The sequence below is a fragment of the Scheffersomyces spartinae genome, assembly GCF_019049425.1.
Source record: "Scheffersomyces spartinae strain ARV_011 chromosome Unknown scaffold_5, whole genome shotgun sequence".
Lineage (NCBI taxonomy): Eukaryota > Fungi > Ascomycota > Pichiomycetes > Serinales > Debaryomycetaceae > Lizanozyma > Lizanozyma spartinae.
In genome coordinates, this window is record NW_025065052.1 from 324,179 (window position 1) to 343,689 (window position 19,511).

At 39.5% G+C, this 19,511-nt stretch overlaps 10 protein-coding genes across 10 annotated transcripts; 4 read left to right on the forward strand and 6 right to left on the reverse strand.

Annotated features, from left to right (window-relative positions):
• Nucleotides 1-113: 113 nt before the first annotated feature.
• PUS7 (pseudouridine synthase) lies at nt 114-2,174 on the forward strand (the record flags this gene model as incomplete). Its single annotated transcript, XM_043194769.1, has 1 exon — nt 114-2,174. One exon carries the CDS (start codon nt 114-116, stop codon nt 2,172-2,174), a length of 2,061 nt encoding a protein of 686 aa, XP_043050520.1.
• Nucleotides 2,175-2,423: 249 nt separating this feature from the next.
• On the forward strand, nt 2,424-3,386 carry KQ657_004085 (thiosulfate sulfurtransferase; the record flags this gene model as incomplete). The annotated part of the gene is made up of 1 exon (XM_043194770.1): nt 2,424-3,386. The coding sequence occupies one exon, from the start codon at nt 2,424-2,426 to the stop codon at nt 3,384-3,386; it is 963 nt and encodes a 320-aa protein (XP_043050521.1).
• A 70-nt stretch (nt 3,387-3,456) lies between these two features.
• On the reverse strand, nt 3,457-5,010 carry PAC1 (uncharacterized protein; the record flags this gene model as incomplete). The annotated part of the gene is made up of 1 exon (XM_043194771.1): nt 3,457-5,010. One exon carries the CDS (start codon nt 5,008-5,010, stop codon nt 3,457-3,459), a length of 1,554 nt encoding a protein of 517 aa, XP_043050522.1.
• Nucleotides 5,011-5,266: 256 nt separating this feature from the next.
• IST1 (Ist1p) lies at nt 5,267-6,025 on the reverse strand (the record flags this gene model as incomplete). The annotated part of the gene is made up of 1 exon (XM_043194772.1): nt 5,267-6,025. One exon carries the CDS (start codon nt 6,023-6,025, stop codon nt 5,267-5,269), a length of 759 nt encoding a protein of 252 aa, XP_043050523.1.
• A 254-nt stretch (nt 6,026-6,279) lies between these two features.
• Nucleotides 6,280-8,550, reverse strand: HRK1 (putative serine/threonine protein kinase; the record flags this gene model as incomplete). Its single annotated transcript, XM_043194773.1, has 1 exon — nt 6,280-8,550. One exon carries the CDS (start codon nt 8,548-8,550, stop codon nt 6,280-6,282), a length of 2,271 nt encoding a protein of 756 aa, XP_043050524.1.
• An 890-nt stretch (nt 8,551-9,440) lies between these two features.
• Nucleotides 9,441-10,835, reverse strand: SOF1 (rRNA-processing protein; the record flags this gene model as incomplete). Its single annotated transcript, XM_043194774.1, has 1 exon — nt 9,441-10,835. One exon carries the CDS (start codon nt 10,833-10,835, stop codon nt 9,441-9,443), a length of 1,395 nt encoding a protein of 464 aa, XP_043050525.1.
• Nucleotides 10,836-11,459: 624 nt separating this feature from the next.
• On the reverse strand, nt 11,460-12,779 carry KQ657_004090 (phosphatase; the record flags this gene model as incomplete). The annotated part of the gene is made up of 1 exon (XM_043194775.1): nt 11,460-12,779. One exon carries the CDS (start codon nt 12,777-12,779, stop codon nt 11,460-11,462), a length of 1,320 nt encoding a protein of 439 aa, XP_043050526.1.
• A 1,441-nt stretch (nt 12,780-14,220) lies between these two features.
• On the forward strand, nt 14,221-16,179 carry KQ657_004091 (uncharacterized protein; the record flags this gene model as incomplete). Its single annotated transcript, XM_043194776.1, has 1 exon — nt 14,221-16,179. One exon carries the CDS (start codon nt 14,221-14,223, stop codon nt 16,177-16,179), a length of 1,959 nt encoding a protein of 652 aa, XP_043050527.1.
• A 528-nt stretch (nt 16,180-16,707) lies between these two features.
• On the forward strand, nt 16,708-17,301 carry KQ657_004092 (uncharacterized protein; the record flags this gene model as incomplete). Its single annotated transcript, XM_043194777.1, has 1 exon — nt 16,708-17,301. The coding sequence occupies one exon, from the start codon at nt 16,708-16,710 to the stop codon at nt 17,299-17,301; it is 594 nt and encodes a 197-aa protein (XP_043050528.1).
• A 158-nt stretch (nt 17,302-17,459) lies between these two features.
• KQ657_004093 (mRNA splicing protein) lies at nt 17,460-19,382 on the reverse strand (the record flags this gene model as incomplete). The annotated part of the gene is made up of 1 exon (XM_043194778.1): nt 17,460-19,382. One exon carries the CDS (start codon nt 19,380-19,382, stop codon nt 17,460-17,462), a length of 1,923 nt encoding a protein of 640 aa, XP_043050529.1.
• Between the last annotated feature and the right edge of the window lie 129 nt (nt 19,383-19,511).

Genomic DNA, 19,511 nt, shown 5'->3' on the forward strand with positions numbered 1-19,511 from the left:
TGATTTCAAAATGAGTTGATTGGCGGCTTCTTAATCGTATTATGTTTAGATTTGCCCAATAACTATTCAGGAGGACACAACTGTTTGCAGTAGAAGTGATTAAGAAGACAAATATGGCTGAAACAAATGGTTCAACCAAGCGAATAATTGATTTCGAAGTGCCCGAGGGCCAGAAAAGAATCAAGTTCGACCAAGAAGAAAGAGCTAAAAAAGTTGTCCAAGAAACAGATGTGGGAATAACTCAATATGTGAACACATTGTATCAAACGAAAGGTGGCTTCTTTGGTAAGATCAAACAACGGTATTCTGACTTTTTAGTTAACGAAATTGACAGCAATGGCAAGGTAGTTCATTTACTTGACGAAGGAATTGACATCGGAAAGACTAAGAAGGAGAAACGGTTAGAGAAAAGACAACAAGTAAGAGCCGACCTTCAAGGGAAAACTCCAGAAGAAGTTGAAGAAATCAAACTCTTGAAAAAGGAAGAAGAGGAAAAGAAGCCCAAATATGATTTAAGCGAAGAAATCCGTGGTAAGATGTTAGAATTAATCACGAGCGACGAGCTAAAGGCAATCGAGGAATTATTTACCACGGGTAATCATTTTGAAACCACCACGAAAATTGAAGACAAGCAATCTCGTGGTACATTGCATCAGTTGTTCCGCTCAGGATTCCAGAACAAGTTAGAAACCGTTACAACTCCAGAGAACACATTCAAGATTCAAATAGCTAAGAATGATAGAAAAGGGGGTAGAAGAAACCCTCAAGAATCAGTAAACCATGTCGATGAAAATGGTGTGGTTAATTACGGATTAGGTCCTTACAAGCACTATTTGCATTTCAATGTATACAAAGAGAACAGGGAGACCATGGAGGTGGCTGGTACTATTGCCAAATTTCTTCGAATTCCTTATAAACTGATCAACTTTGCTGGTACCAAAGACAGAAGAGGTGTTACTTGCCAAAAGTTTTCCATACACAAGGGTAAAGTGGTTAGAGTTAGTTCGTTAAATAAAGGGTTAAAGAATGCTGTTCTTGGAGGATTCTCATATGAAGATTCAGGATTACGTTTAGGAGACTTAAAGGGTAACGAATTTATTATTACCATTCGAGATGTGGCACCATTGAATGAGAATGAAGACTTGAACAATTGCGTCAAAACATGCTTTGAATCGTTGAAAGACAAAGGATATATTAACTACTACGGTTTACAAAGATTTGGAACGTTTTCTGTGTCTACGCACCAATTAGGAGTACTTATTTTAAACAATAAATGGAAGGAAGCAGTCGAACTAATTCTTGCTGAACAAGAAGTTGTCGCTCCAGATTCGATTGAAGCAAGAAGAATCTGGGCAGAAACCAAGAACGCTTCGTTCGCGTTAAAAAAGATGCCACGAAGATGTCAAGCGGAACATTCTGTATTGACCAAATTAAGCACTGAACCATTTTCGGGGGACGGGGAGTTCAGTTCCAACTCATATTTCAATAGTATTATGGCTATTCCTAGGAACTTAAGAGTCATGTATGTTCATGCTTATCAATCGTATGTGTGGAATTCTGTTGTATCCAAGAGATACGAATTATTTGGCTCCGAAGTGCAAGCTGGAGATTTGGTTCTAGACGACAAAAAGGCTACCGCGACAGTTGAAGAAGATAATGATGATGATTTCAAAGAAGATGTCTACGAGAGTAATATTGTCCGTGCCAGAGCTTTAACTGAGGAAGAGGTCTCTAGTGGGAAGTACACGATATTTGATGTTGTGTTACCTACACCTGGGTTTGATATTGTTTATCCTTCGAATGAACAATTGAGATCGGTATATGTTGATGTTATGGCGAAGGATGGTTTGGACCCATTCAAAATGGGTCGTAGAGTTAGAGAATTTTCACTTCCTGGATCATACAGAAAGATTATGGGCAAGCCAGAAAATTTATCGTACCAAATTGTCAAATACAACGATGAGGATGCCGTGGTTAGAACCGATCTTGAGTTATTAAGAGCTCAACCGGAGTCTCTCAATCGAATCATTGATAATGAAGAAGGAACAAAGACCGCAGTCGTGTTGCGAATGCAACTCGGAGTTAGCTCGTACGCCACTATGGCCTTAAGAGAGTTTATGAAGGTCGATACTTCTCGTCTTGGTTCAAGCATGAACGTTGAACAAGCTGATTAAATTATGTATGATTTAATTCGAAGGAAGTACCAGTCATAGTCATAGTCGTAGTGCACTCAATTCGTTTATTTGGTCTGTATAGAAGCGACGGCCCTACCATTTCCACATCAGTAACTGAGATCCACCCCCCAATTATCCGACATTGAACTTCCACACTTGAGCCACAGTTGTACAAATACACGAGGTTTGATCCAAATGAGCAAACCAGCATCTAATAACAACCATTCCTCCTCTATCCAAGATACCACAATGTCTATTTTGAAAAATAAGAGTGTTCTCTCCACTGTTTCTCCCTTTGCGTTCAGATGCCTCTTGACTTCTGGGCATCAGGGTCGTATCATTCCTGTGGATGGGACATGGTACATGCCCAATGTCCCAAAGAATGGTAAGACTCAATTTTTAACCGAAGAAAGACTTGAAAATGCTGCTTTCTTCGACTTGGATAAGATAGCCTTACCGGGCTCAAAATACCCTCATATGTTACCAACTTACTCCGGGTTTAAAGAAGCTATGGAACAGTTGAAGTTAACTAGAGATGATAAGATCGTTGTTTACGATAAACAAGGTATATTCAGTGGCCCTCGTGTTGCATGGACCTTCGCATTATTTGGCCATCCAAAAGTATATCTTTTAGATACTTACAAAGTGTACAAGGATGGGTTTGATTACCCTATTGAAACAAATGTTGTTGAATCGATTTCTACACCATTAAACACCGAAGCCGAAGCTTACGACATGGTTTCCGAAGCTCAATTCAATGACAACTACGCTCAAAATGTCATTGAATATGAAGAATTGCTTTCTCTAGTAGAATCTGGTGAATTGGAAAAGGAGTATATTACTTTTGATGCCCGGTCGGCTGATCGGTTTTCGGGTGCAGCTCCGGAACCTCGTCCGGGGTTGAGCTCTGGTCACGTGCCTTCGGCTAAATCTTTACCCTTCAATAAGTTACTACAACCAGATGGTACTTACAAACTGAAGGAAGAGCTAATTGAGTTATTTCTTAATGATTATGGTTTGGACTTGGTCACCCCGGACTTGAACGGAAAGAAGGGAATTATAGTTATGTGTGGAACCGGAGTTACTGCTGTAATCATCCGTTTTGCAATAGAAGGAGTTATTGGAGCAGATGTTCCTATTAGAGTTTATGATGGAAGTTGGACTGAATGGGCCCAAAGAGCTCCATCAGAATACATTGTTAAAGATGCTTGAAATAAATGACAATAATTTCTATATTACGTACCCAAAATATAATACAACTTTTAAATGAACTTAAACTAGCTTAACCCCAAAAGTTAACCAAATTATCCACTCCTCCACTAATAAACATGTGTCTCATCTTCAGTTCTATGATCTTTTCAAGCTCTTCGTGTTCTTCTGAACGATTAGCATAAGTTTTACCCTTCTTGCGAGCCAATGCCACTTCTTGTTCGAGTCCCATACATGAAGCAAAGTCAATATCATTTATGAAGCCTTCATGGGCCTTCAAGGTCTTGATATTCCGTACTTTACCACCCACACTCAACGTAGAAAGGTCCCATACTCTAATGGTCTTGTCATCTCCAGCACTAAAGATATACTTCCCGTTAGGATGTACACACAAGCTCTTGACCCAAGATACATGGCCCAAGAGTTCCACAACCAAATACGCTTGCGGATTACCTATGGTTGGACTTCTATGGGGATGTAGTGTAGGCACGGGAAGAAGCCATAGTTTAATAGTATTGTCTCTTCCACCAGTAATGCAATATTTGAACCCAAGTGTGTTGATATAAGTTGGATCTGAGCTTGCACCTCGTGGTATATTCGGATAAACCTCTGGGTTCTCCTCAAGATATTTGTCGATGTAGATGTTGGAGTGAATTGGGAGGAACTTTGCGGTTTCAACCACATGCGTATGCCCTATTAGAATGGCTAGCCCAACCCCGGATTCGGCATGAGTTAATCTTGCACTTTGATCGTTAGAACATGTAAGGAGGAAGTCACCAAGTTGGTCCACTGAATTGCTAGAAGTATCGATAAGCAGTAGTTTGGAATCCACACTAATAGCATCAACATCTCTAACCCATTCACTATGACCAATGAAGGATCGAACACTATTCCCGCTACTGATATTCCAGGTCTTGACTGTCTTATCTCTGCTGGCAGAATATAAGTATAAATCGCCTACTAAGTTGGTCAGAAATGCTAACCCCGATATGGTATGTTCGTGACCCGAGAACACTCGCAATTGGCTGTAGGTATCTTCGTCCCATAATTTAATGGTTAGGTCGGAGGAACACGATGCTAGCACGTATCCTTCCTTCGACCCAAGTGTAACAGATCTTGGAGACCATACCAATCGGTGTATGTCTTTAAGATGAGCTGGTATTATCTTATCAGCTATGCTGAGGGAATCATTAGTCACCTGCCATATGATAAGGCTCCCATTGGCACAACCTATTGCTACTTGAGAGAGTCTTGGATGAATTGCTAAGGCTGTAATTAATTGTTTCCCTTGAGTTTTGAACAGTCTTAAAGGTGCTTGTGGTAACCAATTGCCATTCTTCAAGGACTTGCCTATTGGTCCATTACTACTACCACCATCATTGGCATCGACCAAAGCTCGTAAGTTACTGGTTTCAACTTCTAATTCCATTATACGTTTTTGTAATCGTAGAACTGCTGACCACTTCTTTTCGAGGTAGTTGGCCATCACTGGAGTATTGTAGTCATGTACTTCTAAATCATTCTTGATCTGTTGCAAGGTAGATTCTTTTAGTCTGGGTTCCAAGTACTGGATAATGGCCTTGTGGAGCTCTTCCTCCTGTCTGGCTGCCAATATTGACGACACCATGGGGGTTTAAAATAACGAATGAAGTTTTAACAGTGTAGTTTTGGTTGGTTTTGCTTTGGCTTGTTTATGGATGAATTTGTTTTGGTGTACTGAAATTTACCACGATTCCTTTTTAGTGCGAAGTTTCATTCTGACCTAGCTAGTTCTGTTGTTCCCCATTCTTGTTTTAGGTACTACTGGATAAACCAACGAAATATTTCCATAGGTTATTATATTCATTAATCACTTACTACTACAAATATTCGATTCTAATTAATTATGGTCCCTTTAATGCTGCGAAACGTGCTCGAAGATTGTCTACTTCATTTTGCTCCTTCTTCGCTTGCGAAATAACTTTGGTAGATTTAGTCGATGCCTCAGGTCCAGACCCTTCTGTTGATAATGGAGGGTTCAATACTTTGGACCCACCACCTTCACCACCATCACTCTGATAATCGTCATTGTCATCATCGGCCGTCACTTCGACTTTAAGCCCAGAATACGGCACCTGATATGTACGGGCAATCTCGCTTAAATATAAGTCGACCAATTCTTCGCTTGGAGGATCCACCACGCACCGCGACCAAATTTTACGGGGAACCAAAGTCTCATAATTGTCCAATACCAGCCTACCATATTCAAAGCCATATTTATGAACAAGTACATCCCGGATCTGTACCAATTCTTTAAGCTCTGTATGTGGTGCCGAATACACTAAAGATGCTACTGATTCGCTCAAACTTTTGTCCACGGTGGTTCGAGCCGGATCCACCAACATCGTTATTCTAGCAAGAAGTAGTTCACAGTAAAGCTCAAGGTATTCCAATAGCTCAATGTAGATATCATCTCGAATGATATTCTCAACCCGTATTTTAGCGGAGGTTTCCTTTCCTTGACCCAATAGGTCGGCCATTTGACGACGTTGTTGCTTTACCAAAGCCGTTTTCTTATCTTGGAGGAACTTCAACTTTGAAAGCGCCATCTTCAAATACGTTTTAAACTTGGTGGAGTTGATCTGTGGAGGGGGTGTAGGCATTGTAGAGCAAATAGGCGGTACGTATTCTGCGATTGTATGTAGATGATTGGTCGATAATTAATGATGAAATGTGTGATCTCGGTCGAGAATAAATATTTACCATATTTGTTGGTCGAGAGAAAAAAACAAAGATAACCATGCTTCGAACGAAGATAAATGTCGACGTAATTAATTGGTCGATAAAAGTAATAACTATTCCTATCGTTATATACTCACTATATCCTTTCCTGATATTACTACGCATATAAATATCCTCATTGTCCTTCGGTTACAATTGTATGCTTATGTGGTGGGTTTCCAGGAAGAAGCTCATCATCATCATCGTCATCAGTGATGGCTAACTTCAATGTACAGCATTCAATTTCCTTGATCCACTCATTGTTCAAAATCTCTTCAATGGTGGCTCTCTTCTTTGGATCTACCTCCAACATCCGAGAAATTATTGGTCGTGAAGCATGAGGAAGAAGTCTCATCAAACGATAAGGTCCATGGATCTGTTTCTTCTTTTTATCCGGAGACTCTTCTTCTGGTGCTGGAACGTCAATCTTATTCACTGCTTGTTGCCATATGAGTTTCTTTTCGTGTTTGGTCTTTTCAAACTCTTCAAGCTTATCGTCAATCTGTTTCAACTGTTGCATAATCTCTTCCACCTGTTCACCACTAAGAAGTTCACTGTTCGCCTTAGTTGACTTCAATGTCTCATCTTCATGGCCACCATGAGCCTCAATTGAGGTTCCCTCATGTGCGTTTTCCCTGACGTTAGAATTTGAATCAGCGTTAGAACTGGCCGGTTCCTCTTCCATGGCAGAAGGATCGACAGAAGGAGTGGTTGCTGGGGTGGGGAAAGTTTGAACTTGAAGTTCAGAGTTAATTTTATCTAACTCCTTTGCTGGTGAAATATCTTCTGTCTGATGCTGTTGTTGTTGCTGTTTCTCTAACAACTTCTTACGCTTATTCAGACGGACAATCATATTCTTTAACTTCCGTTGTTGTAACAACAATTTGTGCAGTTCGTTACTCAATTCGTAATCATGCCAATTATCATCAACCATGTTATACAACTTGAACGAGTTATCTGTGGCTGGATCAGGGATCTTCCAGGGGAATCGTTTAAGTGTCATGCAACAATAAATAATTCCAATTGACCATAAATCGACAGGTTGAGGATTATAAGAATGAGACGACCGTAACACCTCAGGTGCCAAATATGGATCACTTCCAACTATACCATGACAGGGGTGAATGGTTGTAGAATTCCCATACTGATCATAGGGATACTTGAAGATTACTGCACTTCCAAAGTCTATAATCTTAAGTATACCTCTGGTAGTTAGCACACAATTGTCCAATTTAAGATCACGATGAGCTAAACCTAATGAATGCAAATAACTAACACCTTCTATGATTTGTTTAAGACAGCAATTGATTTCTTGTCTTGTCATTTCTCCAGACATAACCACCGTAAAAAAATCTATAGGAGCATACTCCATGACTTCGAAATAACGATTCAGTTCATGAATAATATCAATGGTTCTGATGATGTTAGGATGTCTCAACGTAGAACCAATACAATATTCTACAGTACATTTCCGGGTATAATCTTTCAACGATTCATCCGCTCGTTTGGGTCGAAACTCTTTCACCGCGAACGTCTTGTTATCCGAAGGACGAGTAATGAGTCGAACAGAGCCTCCGGCCCCAGAACCAAGTTCTTTCCCCATTTTCCCATATTTGGAAATCAAAGGCGACCCTGTCGACCCAAACAACAGAATTCCTCCTGGTCCAGTTCCTCCTGTACCACCACCATTGGCTGTATGAGAGTAGCTATGATGTTGTTGGGCAGATTGGACCAATTGAGAGCTTGTTTGGTTGATCAAGTTGGCAAGCGACACCAGCGACCCTCTGATGGGTAAGGGCGAAGTTTGCTGGTTATTATTATTATGAGGTGTGTTGGAAGATATAGAAGAAGTGGTGGAAAGTGTTCCCTGGGGAGTACCGTGGGGCAGCAGCAGATCCTTCTTTTTCCCGCCTCGAAAGAACTTTCTCAAGTCGATCGCGGACGACGATGGGACCAGTTTGTTGTGGGGAATGGCAGCGGGAGAAACCGCAGCGTCCACGTGCTGAACCATTGGAGTTGGAGTTGTAATTGTGGGTGGAGGAGGCGGAGGAACAGCCAAGGGTGAGTTTGGGGAATTTCCTTGGTGCGGTAACCCACCAGTAGTGCCGTTGATTCTGCTACTTAGCGGTTTTGGTGATGCGATTTGATGTTGGCTTGAAACGTGTGTGTTAGTAACATCCGATGAATTAGTTTGAGTTGGTGATGTCGTAGCAAGCGAGTCACTTGAATCGTGTTTACCAAAGAAACCAAAGATCTTTTTATTGTTGCTTGACGTTGAGGTATTAGCATTTTGGTGATGATGAGCGTTCGAAGGAGAAGGTGATGATGTCAGGCCCAACAGAAGTGGGGGTTCTTCTTCCTTTGACTTGAAATGGTTTAGAAACTTGAACTTATGTTTGTCAGGCATTATTGGTGGGTTGTTGATAGTGGGTACGTTCGGATAATGCCGGGAGACGTATGGAATAATGGAACTATCACAGCTTGTATCCGGTTCAGTTAGCACGTATTTTGTCTGGCAATTAGCACCTCGATGGTATGATTGGAATGGGGACCAATAGGACACCCTCAAATAGTATTTGGTTAAACCAAAATAACCCTTTGAAATTTTCACCGTTGACTTTTGTCGTGTCGGGTACTCAGATTGTATCAGGCAGACAAGAGACAGGAAAAAGGGAAACTGTCAGACAAACAGACAGGGAAACTCAGATGGACTGTACTACTAAATTAAAGTACTTAATGTATAGTACTGAATATGTTAAACAATAAATGTGAAGTACTTAATGTATAAATATCGCCCAGACTTTATCAGACACCCATATAATATTTTGCTGCCCCCACCCCCTCCCACGGCAAGCAATTCTGTTGAGTCACGAATGGGGGCGCCTCAAAATGTCTGATTTGCTACCCCCTACGAATAAATGGCTCGGATTGATGGTACATGTACTGCAACTTTGACACAATTAACAAAATCAATGTCGCAGACATTTCGTGTCTTATATATGAAATGTCGGTAACGAGTTCTCGCACAATACACCTAGAACAAAGCAACTGTTCAGCATTAGGATTAGGTCACTGTAAGAAACTAACTGATAAGTATATGAAATCAATGTTATGCAAGCAATGGTTATTTTTCAGGCAGTTACTCAATAAATTAACATACAAATTGTACTACACATTTTTGAAAAATATGACAAAAGTTGTTGCAAATATATCGTAAACCATGCCTCTCTTAATTCCCAAGTGTATCTTCTACAAATTCCAATCACATACGACACGCAACGTAATAATTATACTCATTTACTTATCTTCTTTCAATGCAATACCTCTAACATGTTTCTTTCTCTCAGCAACATAAGGTACGGCCCCAGGTTTCCGATGACGTCTTTGGTTGTCTTCTCTTCTCTTTATACTTTCCAATTCCACTCTCTTAATCTCTTGAGCCTTCTTAACAACCTTAGGAACATGTCTGTGTCTTGCGATACGTTTGATTTCAGGCATATGCTTGTACTTCTCCTTTAGGGCATCGTCGTATTCCATTTTGGTTCTTTGTTTGGCCAGTTTAACCGATGCTCTATCATGGGCTTGCGCACGCCATATTCTAACGTTAGTATCATCACTACCACTAATGATATATTTGGAGTCCATAGTGAACTTGGCCACAAACACGTGTTGCATTCTTTTCGTGTGATAGATCTCTCTTGAATGGCCCGAACGGGAGTTAAAGATCCGAATGGTTTTATCGTAAGACCCAGTAACCAACTCTTGACCAGTAGGACTGAAATCAACATCCATCACTCCCAGGACATGGTCTTTGTAAACGTTCAACAGACTATCAAGCTTTCTCATGTCCCAAAGATACGCATTGTGATCTTCACTACCACTGGCGAAATTGAAGGCCTCAATGGGGTTCCAACTAAGACAGTTGGTCCGATGGTTGGTCACAACCTTCTGCACGGCGGAGTTGGTTCGTATATCATAGAGAATAATCAGATTATCACTGCCTCCACTACTGGCCACTATATTGGTTTCTGTCTTGTTAAACTTGACGGTGTTCAAATTATCGTACCCCCAGTTCAAGTCAGAGATGTGTTTGGACCGGTTCATATCCCACAATTGGATCAGAGCACCTCCAGTAACAAAGAGTCCTTCTGTATAATGATGGTCGATTCCCTTGAAGGCATGGTCACCCAAAAACGTTTTCTCCAACCCTTGAGATTTATACAACTGTTCGTCATTATGATCAGTCACATTCTCACCAAACTTGTTGACATTCACCAGCCACAATTTGATGGTCTTATCGTCTCCGCAACTCAACATGTTCTGTCTGCCAGGGATAACACACAACCCTCCAACCATACCGTAATGGGCCTTGACAGATAAAAGCTCATTGTCTCTATCGGTCAAGTTCCAATACTTGATGATCCCGTCTCCCAGCGCCGTCGCAATCTGATTGGTGGTCCCCATGTTGGTGGAGATGGAGTAGATCCCATCTCTGTGACCGGAACCTAATTGGCCCACAAACGGTTGGGCGAAAAGCCGTTCAAGTTTGGTGGCTGTAAGCGCTCTGGTATATTCTCTGGCTCTTTCAAAGGGGTGTAATGCTGGGTTGAGGTTTCTAGGAGTTTTGGATGTTTGCTCATTGGATGTTGGAACATAGTCATCCCCTGACCTACTAATAGTTTTGATCTTCATTATAACAACAGCCACACTATCAGTAAACGCGACACAGTACACACTAGAAGTTACTACTGCAGTAATGTCTTAATGTCTCCAAAGGTTAATGTCTCTTATACAAAATGAGATGAGATGAGGTTTGGTTCTCGCACTGAAAAATTCGAGTACCTCACAAGATCAAGAAATCACACTGACAATACTTACCTATTAGGGCCCAGTGTCTGTGTTAACTGTATACTGTATAATGTCTGAATAGTATACTACGCTATATTATGGTCATATGTATTAAAAATAGTATTAAATTAGTATAACAATGTATCAAATAAAAACAAAGGAGCAAGTCCCCGAGAGAGAACAGACTTAGTCTCATCTTCACATTTAAGTCTATCAGAAGTTATGACAATATTAATAACAAAATATAATGGAAGAAAGTAACTTGAAAAATTTATTAATCAACAAATTGCTAATAAATTCAATGCAATCAGGTTGATTGTGAAAATGGCAAAAGTACTTGGCTTCTTGAACCATGCTGTTGGATAAAAAAAGAAAGGATTCATTCTATCAAAAACAAAACACAAGTCCAGCTCATGTTACAATCAAATTTGGCAAGACAAGACGAACAATATTATTAATAATATTCCTCTAAAGGGTTATATCCAATACCAAACTAATATCATCAACATTTGATTTGGACAAATCATGTAATAATGGTAACAAATCAAGCAATTCATTATCATGGGTGTCACTAAACCAACTTGATATAGGAACAGAATGTTGTGGATGGAAGATATAAGATGCTGGTGAGTTGTCTATAATTATTAAATCCAGAAGTGGTCTTCCCATTTGTGACAAATTTTTGATATAATTACCTTGATAATTATAACATGAATCTCGGAACAATCGATGATGTACCGCATTATTAATATCCAATTTATCAAGTAATGGATCTCCATATTTGGATACACTAGCAGTGAAAACAACAACTTCAAACCATTCACCAACTAACCTTAGAAACTCATCAACCCCGGGTCTTTTAATCACATAAACATGATGCACTTGATCATCAATCTCAACAGGGATAACAAAATCCGCAGTTCTTAAAAATTTAAAAGATGAATGGACTAATGTTTCATCTAAATCTAAAACAAGACATTTCTTGGTACCAAAACGAGATACATCTTTAAAACCTAATAATGCACCAGTTTCGGGATTGAATGATTGGCCCTCTTGTAATTTGGAAAGATCTGAAAGGGAATCCTCATCTTCAACGATTGCATCTTCTAGAATGGCGTCAATATGACTGTCTTCACGGCTGGTATTACTAACTGAGCTATTGCCATTAGCATCTGAACCATTCAGGTATTTATGATTATGATCTGGCTGTTTCAGATTCTTAGCAAGTTCAGCATCGATATCATTTTCATATAATTCCAGATCCTTGCTTTGTATTTCCTGTTCGGCTTCCAATATTTGTTCATTGGAATGAATACCTCCATTTAATGCTGACGGGGTTTTTGTTTCAGTTTCATCGTTGTTATTGGTAATTGTGTCGGTTTCATTAACACTATTTTCCTCTTCTTCGATTTCCTTAGAATCCGATTTCCTTTGCACTACACCCGAATTAGATGTAGTGGTAGTAGACGTACCGGTTGTAGCACCAGTAACAGATGCACCAGCACCAGAACGATCATTACTAACACGTTCAGAACCAGCACGGTCAGCAGACTTTCCATCGCTTTTAGATGCTGTTCCAGAACTCTTGGAATTGACTTTAACAGTGGACTTTGTAGGCAGCAGAATGGTTTTGGAATGAGAAGTAGATGAAACCACATTCGACAGTTTCGGGGATATACTGTTAGGATGCTTCTTATGTTGTTGGTGTTGTTGATTGACAACACGATCATTGGTGTCGTCTTTCGAGTCAACAGAGCAACACAAAAGCGAGCTTATTAACTTATCCATGATGAAAACGAGAGAACAAGAACAAGAACAAGAAAGGCGGAAAAATTATAAGGAAAGGAGTGAAGTAAAACTGAGGGCACGCAATTAAATCAATCAACAAATAGAGGCAATGCGATCAGTTAACTCGATATCAACAGGAATAAATGGAACAATATCACAATTCAACTCTCAAATAAAAGATTCCAACCCAATATTATCTTTAATAGTTGCTGCCACTTCGTAGGGCAATGGAAACCCACTACAAGCTAAACCCGTCCGGTTAATATGGAGCGGCACAAACAATTCAAATCGAGGTAAAAGAACCCACAACGTAGTAGCAATTAAAAGGATCCGTAACGTGGTATGCACGCGTACACCTTCTCAAATTGACAACTATTGATACCAAACAGCCGTGCCAAACGGTGTTTTATGTGGTCGAGATGATAACAATTTTTTGTGTGTAATGTTTTAATCCTACAGTTTAAAATTGACTTGTTGAATTGAAGGTTGAGAAACGAGAAGGTCGTGTATGAACCATAATAACAGTCAAGAGTTCTACAGCTAACATTATTGAATGAATGTATGTATTTCGTGCTATGATGGTGCTGTTGCTGCTTGAGTGGAGTACCTCTATAGAATGCACTGGCTGCATGAATGTGATTTTTGGTTTTAATTTAATTGAATCGAATATTTCGAATCGAAACGAAACAGTTACTAAAGATTCAAAGCCAGACCTTATAGGCTCCAATTTCAAATTTTGTGCTATTTGGTTAACACACGTCCATAGTTAATGATTTTCTCGCTCTTTGATAAAACCTTCAGGGATGCGTAAGAAAGTAAACAATCAAGTAAGTTACGATTAAGGCATAATACGTTTTACATAGCCACGGCAAAAATATCATTAATTGTAGGTTTCCCATTGAAATTGTTCGTATTACTGGTAGTGGACGGCATACAATAAGGAGCAAATTCCGGGCGTCGCGCCGTTCTCTAGTTTAGCCGCTAAATTATGCTTGTACCACACAAAATATATACTTTAAGTACGACAACTATTATGTGTCACGTGATACAAATAAGAGCTACCATAAGATAACGAAGTGTTGTTTTTCCGGGTTGTGATTGTCCGGCTTATGTTTAACGGGTAATATATCGTTATTGGGTGGTTTCGTATTTTGAATGAAAGTCAAAACTTACGTAATAATACGACACGTGATAAATCTGATCTATGATATAGTGTATGACAAACTGAGTGCAATATAGTGCAACTCAGCTTATACACTTAAGATAGCAATTTGAGTCCATCCATTGACAGCCTTTTCCCTTGCAACTACTTACATAAGCAATCATTTTGTTACCCTTCAGTTCAATCGTGAGGGAGTTTTTGATTGATTGCAGTATTTGTAAGCGACGAATATCAGTTCAATCCCACCACAATGGTGATAATGTAAAGTCATTGACAGTAATGGAATCCAAAAGTTTATCTACTGACGCTGCTACCAATGAAGATTTTGATGGTGAATTTCTACGCGATTACTTCCCTCGTTTACCAGACATAGTGATCATCCAGATCTTGGACCAGCTTACTAATGCTGAGTTTGTAACAGAATGTATACTTCCGTGGAAGAATTCAGAGCTTAGAAAGATTGTTGTAGGTACGTTTTACTCCGGAGAACTCCATCTACGTTTGACTCCTACCAGAAGACCTCATGCTTGTAACCCCAAGTTAGCCAAATATATTGACATATTCCAGATTATGGAAATAGAGCAATTCCTACTAGAAAATCCAGATATCAACCCAGAAACAATAAAACTTTATACGGGACGTCATATGCTTGAAGATTTGGTTCAATTGCTTAAGAAATATACCACCAGGTTTACCAATCAAGTGAAAAATTTGGAATTATATATTGAAAACGTTACTACTTGGAGTCCAGAGTTGGTTGATGAATTATTAGCGTTTCCTAACATTCGGAAACTTCAATTAACAAATTCTCCTATTGGCTCATCATTACTGAAATCATCCAATTTCCAAAATCATCCATGTATTACCGAATTGGTACTCTTGGGCCATGGTATAACCAATTGGTCCAAGATCCAATTCCCACCGAATTTGACTCATTTGGATGCTTCATGGACAACTCTGCTGTCTCCCTTTACAATGCATTTACCTCCAACTATTGAACATATTTATTGGAATGGAAGTGGATTACTTGACAACATTTGGAATATTAAATTCCCACCGAATGTTCAAACACTTATGTTAACATCAAATTCAATCAATACCATTGATATTGCAAAACTACCCACTGCACTAAGAACTTTGGATCTTTCCAATAATGGAAATAAGAGGTTTGTTTATTCAGGAACGGATAAACCTCATTGGCCATCAAACTTACGATCGTTAATCCTATCCCAAAGTTCTATTGATGATTCAAGCTTAGAATTCTTAAAGACGGTAGCGTGGCCTCCATTACTTGAGAATATTAGGGTTGACTTCAATCATATGACATCATTAACATTCTTACAAGATCTACCTGATTCTGTACAATACATGGATCTCACAGGTACACTGATTAGTAATTTCAATATATTTGGTGATGATAATGAAGGTATTGACATTCTCCTTCATAAAGATGGACCACCTAAAGTGTTTAAGTTTCCAAGTTCTCTAACGTACTTAAACGTTGAATTTTGTCCTAATTTTAAGGTTCCTGTATCATATTTGAAATATCCAATTTGGTTTAGTTCCAATCTTTCAGTATTAAATTTAGGAGAATGCAACTTAGAATCACTTGATGGGTTTATATTACCTTCATCACTAACGAAATTGTCACTCACCGAAAACAAATTGAAAGACTTGAAGTATCCTTATTGGAATAAGCTCATCTCCCTTAAATCGTTATTGGTGGTAGCAAATAAGCTAGAGCATCTAGACCCTACAGTACTTCCCCCGAATTTGGAGTACTTGGACATATCTCACAATATGCTCACAAGTCTTGAAGGAGATTATTCCCGGTTGACTCATTTAAGACGCATTCTGGCAGCTGACAACCAAATTGAATCTATAAGCAGCAAGCTACAACTTCCGTCACTGTTGCTTCTGCTTGGATTAGAGGGGAACAATTTTACTACCTTTGATTTTTGTTTCGATATACCTACCAATCTCATAAACATCAAATTGAATGAGAATAAAATATCAAGCATGAAGTTCCCATTAAGCGGTACTGCTTCCAAACTGCAGCTAATGGAACTTGATTTGACAGGGAATGTGCTTTTCAAATCCACTAGACAAAATAATCGAACAACTAATGGGAATATTCGTACTAAGATTGATGAGTTTTATACGGCACTTGAATTATGTATTGGGAAACGAGTTCTCCGTCGGAAATTCAATGTTAACAGTGTCCATGAGTTTGTTTAAGTTACCACTGCTGCTGCTACTAGCAGTAATACTATAATAGATAAGTATATACTTTACAGGCAATTACATCTATGTATATTTTACTATGATGAATAATACACTATTAGATAGTTTACAAACTTTGCATCACGTGACATACTTTAAAGGAATGTTGCACCGTTCTGTGTAACTCTGTGTTTGTGGCTGCGAAAAACCGAGCCAGCCATTTGTTATCCTCATCGTGAGATGGTCCTGTTTCATGTATACTTTGCACAATTAACAGATCCAGATCTCGTAGTAAAGAAGGTCGGCATATCTGTGTGCAGTAAGCTTTGTTTTCTTTGGTACGTCATCAATTAAGCCAGCCAACCAGCCAAGCTACGTTCCATCTGTAATAATATTGTCCATACCGCCAGCCATTATTGGAGATCAATGAATAAGATCAGTGTTTGATCTATTGATCTGGAGGCTGATATTATTGACTATTGATATTCTTCTTCTTCATCAGATCACCAGATTAAGTGCTAGTTCAAGTATCTCTTCCCTAACATGGATCACCCTCAAACACCTAAACCTAGAAAAAGAGTCCTTCTGAATCATTATAGGGTTCCTACCCTCCCATCTCCTGAGAAACTGTCGCCTTCAAATAGCACTGATCAACGTCAACATCCATTCACTGATTGCTACTTAACTCCAAAGCAATCACAATCAACACTCGCTGCTACCCCTGAATCTCCAATTCGAAAAAGACCAAGTATCGATATCATTACCCCAACTTCTATAAACGAAGAAGCATCATCAACTTCATCATCATCATCATCATCATCTCGTCCTGTTACTCCACAGCAACAGTTGACGTCAACTCCTTCAGAATCAACTCCCGTACAAAGATGGTACCACCCCATGACTACTATAACTGTAGAGGAGCTCCAGAAGGTTAAACGAGTGAGACTTTCAAACCCGTTTTTGGAAGATCCATTCCAGGCACTTCCTGCCGCTCCTACAACGATCGACAATGAAACAAGATCACATATGGAATATGTAAATGGAACAACCGGTAAGAAATCTACAGTGAAATTGAGTCAAAGACAAGTACACATTAAACCTAAAAGGCTAGACTTCTCCAACTTATATGGGTTTTAGTTCAGTTCTTTTGGTTTGTCTTTATTTCATTTGGGTCCATATTAAATCAGGTTACAGGGTATGGCTTTTCTTTTCGTTTCATTTCTTTTATTACATATATCTCGTACTTTCTTAGCTAATATACAATTCGTTAATCTTTGTTTGTAATGCAATCTAGTCTAGGATGGTGGAGGAGGTGGAGGTTTTATAGATGGAGGTGGTGGGGCCGGAGCCTTTATACCTGGAGGAGGTGGGGGGATTCCAGTCTTAACACCTGGTGGAGGAGGTGGGGGCACACCCGTCTTTACGCCAGGTGGAGGAGGTGGGGGCGCCGAAGACTTGATACCAGGTGGTGGGGGAGGTGGTTTAGCTTTGATGGTTGGAGGAGGTGGAGGTTGTTGCTGTTGATATGGAGGCAACTGTTGTTGGTATGAAGGCATTTGCTGTTGTTGTTGATGATGTTGCTGGTATGCCTGGTAAGCTGGTCTTCTTGTATGTAAAGTATCTGAACTTGAAGGCGATTGGTTGTAATTAGTATTTTGCCAATTAGGAGAAGAGCTATCAGGTCTAGAACGTTTCCAAGGTGGCATGCTATCATCCTCTCCTCCTTGTCTTTTGTATCCACTACCACCATATGATGTAAAATCTCCATGTTGCGATTCATGATTATTTCTATAATTACCTCGGTAATGGGAGGCATTATTATTATTATTATTATTATTATTAAATGATACCGTAGTATGCTGATTGTTGCTGTTATACGCATTATTATCACCACCTTGAAAAGATCTCAAATCATTATACCCCCCCACTTGTTGTTGAGCATTGTATCCTCCACCTTGAACAGTCCCATAACTAGGTTGTGATCCATTATAATTATTATATCCACCATTGTAACTGCCTTGAGACTCTCCATAAGCTCCTGAAGTAGTGGAGGTAGTAGTGTCTGGTCCATTACTATATCCCCCGTATCTTGGATTTGATTTAAAGTTTGTACCATTTCCACCATAGTTATGGGGTTCAGGAGATCCTTGAACGCTTGCTGTATACCCATTGACTTTACAATCTCTTGCATAATGTCCAACATGACCACATCTGTTACAAACAATCTTGGAAATATCAAACTGCTGTCTCTTTTGTCTATCTTCTTGACGTTTCTTGAATGCATCAGGGTCATATGGCTTAGTTTCCCTCAAGGTACCATTCAATACCGCCAATTCTCTCAACTGATCCCTCTTCAAATCATTCTGTCCAAAAGGTGACATTATGGCCTTTTCAATAATTTCATTGGTCATCTTAATGGCTTCAGCTATCTTCTTTTGGGAATCTGCAGTGATAACCACATGTAAATCATCACTATTAAAATCCAAGTATGGATGAGAAAATGAAACCAAAGAACCTGCAGAACCATCATCATTATCATCATTTCCAATTGAAGTGGATTTCCCATCTTTAACTGAACCTTTCCCCCTTATAGCTAATTTAGCACCGCTTCTTTCTTGGATCTGCTTTAAAGTATTACCTCTCGGTCCTAATAATAACCCCACAAAATTAATATCCGGATAATCTTTGACAGGTACATACAATCTCTCAAATGTTTTAATAGGTTTCCTGTAATCCATGGGGGCTACAAAGTTAGAAATACTGCTTACAGCTGTTTCCACCAAAAAATGTCTCTCCTTCTCAAGCATATTTTTGGTTCTTTGTTCTCGGGTATTGGTTCTATTTCCGAGCTTGTCATATTTGGGAGGGGGACTGGGGTCTCTCATTAATTGAGGATTCTTATTCAAATTCCCCAGTGGTAATAAACTCACAACTTCGCCATGATTCTGATGAGCGGTCCTCAAAATATCCGAGATCTCTTCTATACGGAAAATCTGTTGGTATGCATCAAGTTGTTCCTGAGTTAAATGACCGGAGATAATTGTGTCCACTTTTTTATTCCCGATAGTCTTGAATCGAGTGGGCGTTCCAGACCATTTAGTTTTGGAAAAGTCCGGGGTTCGAGTTTGTGACGACAGTGGTGGGACATATTCAGCCGTTCTTCCTCTTGCTTCAAAATGCGTCTGCAGATCAGAGGCATCTCTCTGATAAAACGACATAGTTTTCTTTGCTAAACGTCGTATGTGCCCATAATCATCGCAGTTAAGTGTGAAATTTTGTATAGGTATGTACTCTCAAATTATCGAGCAGGGGTTACCCGGCACTTCAAATACACATGTATACATATG